The sequence below is a fragment of the Triticum urartu genome, chromosome 6A (genome assembly GCF_056163025.1).
Source record: "Triticum urartu cultivar PI428250 chromosome 6A, HENAU_Tu73, whole genome shotgun sequence".
Classification (NCBI taxonomy): domain Eukaryota; kingdom Viridiplantae; phylum Streptophyta; class Magnoliopsida; order Poales; family Poaceae; genus Triticum; species Triticum urartu.
The window spans coordinates 599,724,754-599,732,223 of record NC_141878.1 but is presented as its reverse complement, the minus strand read 5'-3'; the positions used below and the strand labels follow the sequence as shown (position 1 = coordinate 599,732,223).

Here is a 7,470-nt window from a genome sequence, read left to right as displayed (position 1 = left end):
GGCCGAGACGCCTCCTGCGCCAAGCCAGCGAGGGGGGGCGCCGAAGCCCCGGGGGGGTGAGATCAGCTCCGCCTGAGCCAACCAGATCAGAGGCACCCGAAGCCTGGAGGGGCGAGGCCGGCTCCGCCTGAGCCGGCAAAGGAGACCCCGCCGAAGGACCCGTTGGAGGTGCACGGGATCGTGGCGAAGGAAGCGCAAGCGCTCCACGAGGCCGTCGAGGGAGATCATCTAAAGACGGACTTGTTGTCGGTGTAGCCTGCTCAAAGGGAAAAACAACCTCATCAAAGTACACATGCCGTGAGACAAACACGCGACGAGAGACCGGGTCATAGCAGCGAAATCCTTTGGTGTTTGGTTGATAGCCGACAAAGACACAAGCGAGAGACCGAGGCGCAAGCTTATGGGGGGCGGTGGCGGTGATGTTGGGGTAACACAAGCAACCAAACACATGAAGATCGTCATAGGAAGGGGGAGACCCGAACAGAAGATGATGAGGTGTATAGCTCCACCGTGGTTTGCATGGCCGGATGTTAAGAAGGAGAGTGGCGGTGGCAAGAGCGTCGGGCCAAAACCGGGCGGGCATATGTGCATGGAAAAGCAGCGCACGAACACTCTCATTGAGGGTGCGAAGAACACGTTCGGCGCGACCGTTTTGTTGGGAGGTGTATGGACATGTAAGGCGGAAAATAGTGCCATGAGTGGAGAGAAGATGTCGAATGGCGAGATTATCAAATTCCTTTCCGTTATCCGTTTGAAGATGAGCAATGGTGCGATGGAAGTGGGTGTGGACTTAAGCATAAAAAGCGTGGAGAGTGGAGGCGACGTCAGATTTACGGCGTAACGGAAAAGTCCAAGTGAAGTGAGAAAAATCATCTAAAATCACAAGATAATATGATAAGCCCGAATTACTAGGCACGGGAGATGTCCAAACATCACAATGAATAACATCAAAAGGAAAAGTGGCTATGGATGTAGACGAAGGAAACGGCAAGCGAACGTGTTTTCCTATGCGGCAAGCATGACATGTGTGGGCCGCCGATTTATAACAAGAAAAGGAAAAAGTTCTCAAAACTTTGTGAAGAGCGTCGGCGCCGGGATGACCAAGTCGAGCGTGCCAAAGCGAGACATCGGCATGAAGAGCAACCGGACCACCACTCATCGTAGGACCACATGGGTAGAGATCATCGGGGGAATCACATCGGTGCAGAACCCTCCGGGTGCGAGCATCCTTGACGGAGAAACCAAGAGCGTCAAACTCAACAATGACAGGATTTTCACGAGTAAGAGTTTTAACAGAACATAGGTTTTTGATTAAGGACGGTGAAACAAGCACATTATTAAGAGTAAGAGACGAAGAGGGAAACGGAAAAGAGGATGAACCGTGATGTGTGATGGGAAGAGAGGAGCCATCACCCACCACGATGCGGGAGTTGAAGGGATAGGGAGAGGCACGGGAGAGGATACCGGGGTTGGAGGCCATGTGAGCTGCGGCGCCAGTGTCCATGTACCAATCGTCGCCTCCGTTGTAGGTGCTTGGCGAGGGTGCAGCATGAAGGGCGAAGAGGAGCGCCGGGTCGTAGACCGGCGGGGCGCCGCCATATGCGCCATAGCCTGGGTAACCGCCGTAGGCCGAGGGGCCACTGTAGGCCGCGGCGGTGCCGTGTGCCGCGGGAGCCGGCGTAGTCAGCAGCGCCTGATGAGAAGACGGCCGCGGCCCGAGGATGCTTGGAGCGGGAGGTCGGGGGATCGGCATGGAGTAAGCATGCACAACCCCCGTCCAGGGGTTATACCCCGAGAGCCATGGCGGAGGAGGGGCGGCCGCGGTTGCAGCGGGAGGACGCGGCGCCGAGTTGGTGTTGCTGCCGCGACCCCCGCGGCCCTTCTGCTCGCGTCCACCAGCGGGCGCGGGTGGCGGGGTCGTAGTAGGCGCGCGTGGTGCTGGGGGAGTTGGCGGAGCGCCGTGACCGGCGACGAGACCGACGTGGAGGGCAGCGTGGGTCGCCTGCCGAGCGGTGTGACGGAGACGCTTTTCCTCCATGCGAAGATAAGTGACCGCCTTTGTGTACGTCGGCGTGACGAGGGAGAGGTTGGCGGCGGACTGGCCAAGGTCGCGGTGGAGGCCGCGGAGGAGGTTGGTGAGGAGGACGGAGTCGTCGATGGTCATGCCGACGTCGCGTAGTTCATCGGCGAGGACCTTCAGCCGCGTGCAGTACTCATCGATCGAAAGATCGTTTTGCTGCATACTGAAGAACTCCCCTTGAAGAAAGACGCGGCGCTGGAGTTGATTGTCGAGGAAGAGATCACAAAGGCGCGTCCACATGGCATACGCGGACGGATCGCGAGCGTTCACCATGTTGAAGAGGCCGCCGGAGATGGTGAGGAGGAGCCACTTGACGATGCAGGCGTCCACAGCAAGCCACTCGTCGTCGTCCTTCATGTTGCGGAAGTCGACGCTCCCATCAACGTGCTCGATGAGACGGTAAGAGCGAAACAACAACGCGAAGTAGGTGCGCCATGCATTGTAGGACGGCGAGTCAAGGTCGAGGATGACCGGTACGTGGTCTTTGATGTGGAGTTCATTGAGACGGTCAGAGGTGAACATGGCACCGGAGAAGGAACCGGCGTCGGATGCGTCAGCCTTGGCCATGGTGGCGTCGGGTGGTGTGGGTTTTGGGTGTTGGGGAAGGGAGCGGCGGCGGCTACAGAGGATAGATGGGAGCGGCGGCGGCTGTTAGGGTTTGGGGAGGAAGGTGCGGCGTTAGGAAGAAGAAGGGAGGCAGCGGCGGCGGCGGCTACGGGAGTGGTGGTAGCGGCGGCAGCAGCGGGAGGGGTTTGGGGAGGAGTGGGCGGCGGCAGTGGCTACGGGAGAAGTAGCGACGGCGGCGGCGTTAGGGTTTGGAGTTGGCGCGGCGGCGGCGGGTTGCGGAAGCGAGGAAAGATCGCGGTAAAACTGATACCATGTAGAGAGAATATTTGGTGCAACTCAATTGTATTCCAGGTAGTTGGTCACAATATATACACAGGATGTCTTGCGTGACAAGGAAACTAATCCTACCATATCTCTAGGAGTCAACTATACAAGGCTAGAGAAGATAGGATAAGCAATACAGATATGTCACGTTCAACAGTGTTGGTGACTTGGTGGTCGATGGCGTCCACCACCGGCAGGCAGCTCCTAGTCCCGCCTCACCCGCTGTGGCAAGTGCTGCTCCTCCGCCGGCGACCAACATGGAGACAAAGATGGACGCCGGGCTGCTGGCCTTGATCTGCTCTGGCTCTTTCGAAGATCTGGAATCACTCCTCAACGGGAAGCCAGCCGCGTACACCCTCGGAAGCTCGGCAAGGCAGCCACCTCCTCTCTACGCGGTCACCGTTGGAGGCGACACCCTTCTCCACGTGGTCGCTACCGTCTACGGCGATTCTGAGGACTCCACCAAGAAGGCCAGGCTCGTCTACAACAAGGCACTCAGCCTCCTCTTCGTGCAAAACAACGATGGAGATACGCCCCTGCACTGTGCTGCATGGGCGGGGAACTTCCGAATGGTGTCTCTTCTCATCTATCTCGCCAAAGGTCAGGGTGTTAACAATGCTAAGGGTCAATGATATAGTCAAGTTGTTCATGGAGGAGAACCCACAACTGGCCCGCTTTCCTGACCAAGGTACTTCGCCGTTGTACTTGGCCATCCTACTGAAGAATAAGATCATCGCAAAAACACTCTATGAGATGAGCGGCGGGGTTCTTTCATATTCGGGACCAAATGGACAAAATGTGTTGCATGTTTCTGTTCAGCGGAGCCAAGGTATCGACGTTTAAATCTCAATTTCACCTACCATTGCATGTTACTTGGCATACATTTGCCTCACTATACTATTTTACCATCTGTATCCAGTACTACAGTTAGTGTGTTGTTTCAAAATTATATACTACTTTAAGGATATTTAGTATTTCTTGGCGAATCAAGGATATTTACTTAGTCTCGAAGATTGGTCATCTTCTTTCCTTTGGGGCCATAACCCTATTTGATTCTATTATAATGAAATTGGGGTAAAATCCCTTCTGCCAAAAAAGGAAATAAATTATATATATTTTTCCTAAAAGGAGGTTAAACCCTCAGTCTTTGCATCATAGATGCACACGCCCATATTTACCAAAGTAGCGTAAGAAACATCCCAAACAATCAGCCGATACTAGGATTACATGACACGTACACATATTACTGGAGTGCCATCCAGACTTGGTGAATGTGGCATGTGTTATCATTTCTAGAATAACAACTAACTTATTCGATGTGTTTACATCAGGGAGTATCTTCCCACCCTCAAACTTGGTTATGTCAATGAGCTATTATGCACATTCCTCCATGCGACCGTTGGTCAACAGTGTGAAACTTGCATTAGGAAAAAAGATGGTTTATATATTGGAATCCTAACTGACTCCACACATTTTAGGACAATTGCACCATAATTTCATCTCCCAATGTCTACTATGCTGGTGCCGAACAGAAAAAAATACATTTTAATGGAATGCTCACCCACGTTAAAAATGCTGATAAAAGTCAATAAGCGAGCCATCTAATTAACCCAGAAGCTTTATTGTAAGCATCAGAGAAACTATTTTCTTAATTTCATCCATAGTGAATTAGTTCTAGTACCACGAGAAAACTTGGAGAAGGTGTATGAGGAGACTCTGTTTCATTTCATCCTTGTTTCCATTCTTCGATTAACTATAAGCATGGTTACTAGGCCAAGCATGTCAACTTCACACGAACCTTAACACTCCAGTAACTACTGGTGCACAAGCATCTAGAGCACAAATCACCATAACTTCCTATACTGATGCATGTACACATTTGGTTTACCATTATTATTGTAGTTGTTGCTTTTTTTATCTCTCATATTGATTGGTTTAACGGAAAATAGCAACTCGCAGATCTTACAAAGATGCTGTTAGAGTGGAACAGCGACCTTTTGTTACAAGGGGATAAAAATGGAAGTACACCTCTTCACTTTGTGATTGTAGATATTCTATGGCAAATGCGTTCACAAGTATTGCCAAGCCTTCCAGATGCAATGTATCAACAGGACCACAATGGATCATTCCCCATACATGTGGCTGCATCAATCGGTGCAACATGGGTCGTCGATGATTTTCTTATGAAGTCACCCAATTGTGCTGGTTTGCTTGATGCTAGGGGGAGGACTTTTCTTCATGTTGCAGTTGACAGAATGAAAGTAGGGACTGTCGATTATGTTTGTCGAAACATAGCGCTATCATGGATTTTGAATATGCAAGACAAAGATGGGAACACTGCGCTGCACCTTGCTGTAAGAAAAGGAAGTCTGAGGATGTTTTGTTCTCTGTTCCGGAATAGACAAGTACAATTGAATTTAATTAATGAGGAAGGGAAGACTCCGTGAGATATAGTGGATTACAGTCTTCCAGAAGGAATATATAAGGGCGGGGTAATATATATGATCATTTTCATTTTAAATCATGGCCTTTGAGGTACACAAGAGCAACTGAGATGTGCATGGTCTAATTTTATGTATTCTTATTTTGCAGGAAAATGATGTACAAATACTCAAGGTACTCAAATGTCTTGGCGCTGAAAGGGGTATTTTTCACCAGGGTTTCTTGAATGAATATGACATTGACCGTGCAAGACAGGATAAAATGCATACATATAATCAAGTGAAAGAGGGGACGCAAAGTCGATGTATTGTCTCTGTCCTAATTGCAACCGTGACGTTTGGTGCAATGTTTGCAATGCCTGGAGGTTATAGAGCTGATGATCACCCTAATGCAGGCTCACCAACTCTTGCTGGAACGTTTGTTTTTGATGCCTTCATCTTGGCCAACGCAGTTGCCTTCGCTCTCTCAGCCACAGCTGTAATTTCTCTCATGTTTTCTGGAGATCCCACGGTAAACCATCAGAGAAAAAAGATGCTATTTGGAAGGTCCTTCTTTTTCATAGTTTTCTCAGTGACAAGCATGTTCTTAGGGCATCTCCAGCCGTTGGCCCCCCCAGGACGCATAAAAATCGCCCCCTGTGAGCGAGCCGGCGATGCACTCGGCGCTGGGGGCGGGTTTGCGCCCAGTCATCGCCCCCAGCTCGCCCCCAGGCACCGAAATTGGCCCACTTTGCAGCCCAATTTCGGCGAATAAACGGCCCATATGGGCGAGAATAGGCCCATATTCGGCGTGGTTTCGCCGTGTCGGAGTAGAGCATGCAGTAGCCTTGCAGACGATGCCGGTTCTTTGCTTTCACCCGCCCCGGCGCCGAGCCACCTCGCCGCAGCTTTTCACTGCTCGCCAGCAGCTGGGCGAGGGCGGCGAGCACCATGAGATGATCTTCTTCCTGGACGTCGGCCGCGGCTTCCTCCTCCAGCAGCGCGGTGAGCTCTTCCTCCTCATCCGAGTCCATCGCCGAGGCAGGCAAAACGCCGAACACCTTGCGCTCGGTGGGCGTGTACCCGCCGTTAAACCGCGCCTCCGCGGCCGGAAACGGCGGCCGGAAACGCCCAGCTGCTGTGGGAGGGGCTGCCGCGGCGAAGTGCTGCTATTTTCCAACGATGAATGGCTATCTAGCGGAGTAGGGCGGCGGCCGTCGCCGGGATATAGCTAGTGGTGGCCGAGGGCGCGGGGGGTGCGAGGTGAGTCGGGGGAAGAAAACCTTGACTTTTCCCCTGTCGGTGTGGGCCAGGCGTGCTTTTCCCTAGCGCTCCCCAGCGCGCCGGGTTCGGCCTGTGACCGCCGGGCGGAAAAAAGTTCCGAGCCGGCGATTTTCGGCGTCCTGGGGGCGCGACTGGGCCGTTTTTTCGGCGCCGGCGCCGAAAAAGCGGCCTGGGGAGGCCTGTTGGGGGCGCGGCTGGAGATGCCCTTAGCCCTTGCATTTGGTACCTATACAGTGTTAGCTTCAACTGCTCCTGTGTATGGAAAAGCAGTATTTGCCATCCTTTTTCTCGTACTCGTATATCACTTTTGGGAAATAACCATTCAGGAACATGCTGTGTTAGTAGCACTCTGTAAGAGAAAAGGAATATGCTATGGGATAGTGGCATGCCCGTCCACAGCAATGGTTGTGTACTTTCTTGTTCTATCTCTGCTTTTGGCCCTTCTATTTGCCAGGAGGACTCACACCAGCGGCAAAGCACAACCACCGACACCATTTGCTTGAAGAGGGCCAAATAGGCGTATGTTACATACATGGATCATTACCATCGTTTGTAGGTGATGCGGTTCTCACACTACCAGTTGGAGAATTTGGATCTGCTACCATCAGAAGTGTGTTTGTTGAGGAACTTTAACAAAATAATGGATCTTGTGTGTGTGTGCTGATGTGATTAGACCTTTATTTGTTAAAGAGTTACAATGTGCTTGTACCAGTGTAAACAATTCTTGTAACAGTGCTTAGACCTATATGGCTCGTCTAAGCCAATTCATGCTATTTTCTGTTATGAATGATTTCA

General features: G+C 51.7%; 1 protein-coding gene and 1 pseudogene across 1 annotated transcript; one reads left to right on the top strand and one right to left on the bottom strand.

The window, feature by feature from the left end:
• Window positions 1-1,193: 1,193 nt before the first annotated feature.
• LOC147967079 (uncharacterized) lies at window positions 1,194-2,647 on the bottom strand. The gene is made up of 2 exons (XM_087531037.1): window positions 1,465-2,647; window positions 1,194-1,228 (listed from the first exon to the last, which is right to left on the bottom strand). Exons 1-2 carry the CDS (start codon window positions 2,645-2,647, stop codon window positions 1,194-1,196), a joined length of 1,218 nt encoding a protein of 405 aa, XP_087387163.1.
• A 581-nt stretch (window positions 2,648-3,228) lies between these two features.
• On the top strand, window positions 3,229-7,192 carry LOC147967078 (protein ACCELERATED CELL DEATH 6-like; annotated as a pseudogene).
• The last annotated feature ends 278 nt before the right edge of the window (window positions 7,193-7,470 follow it).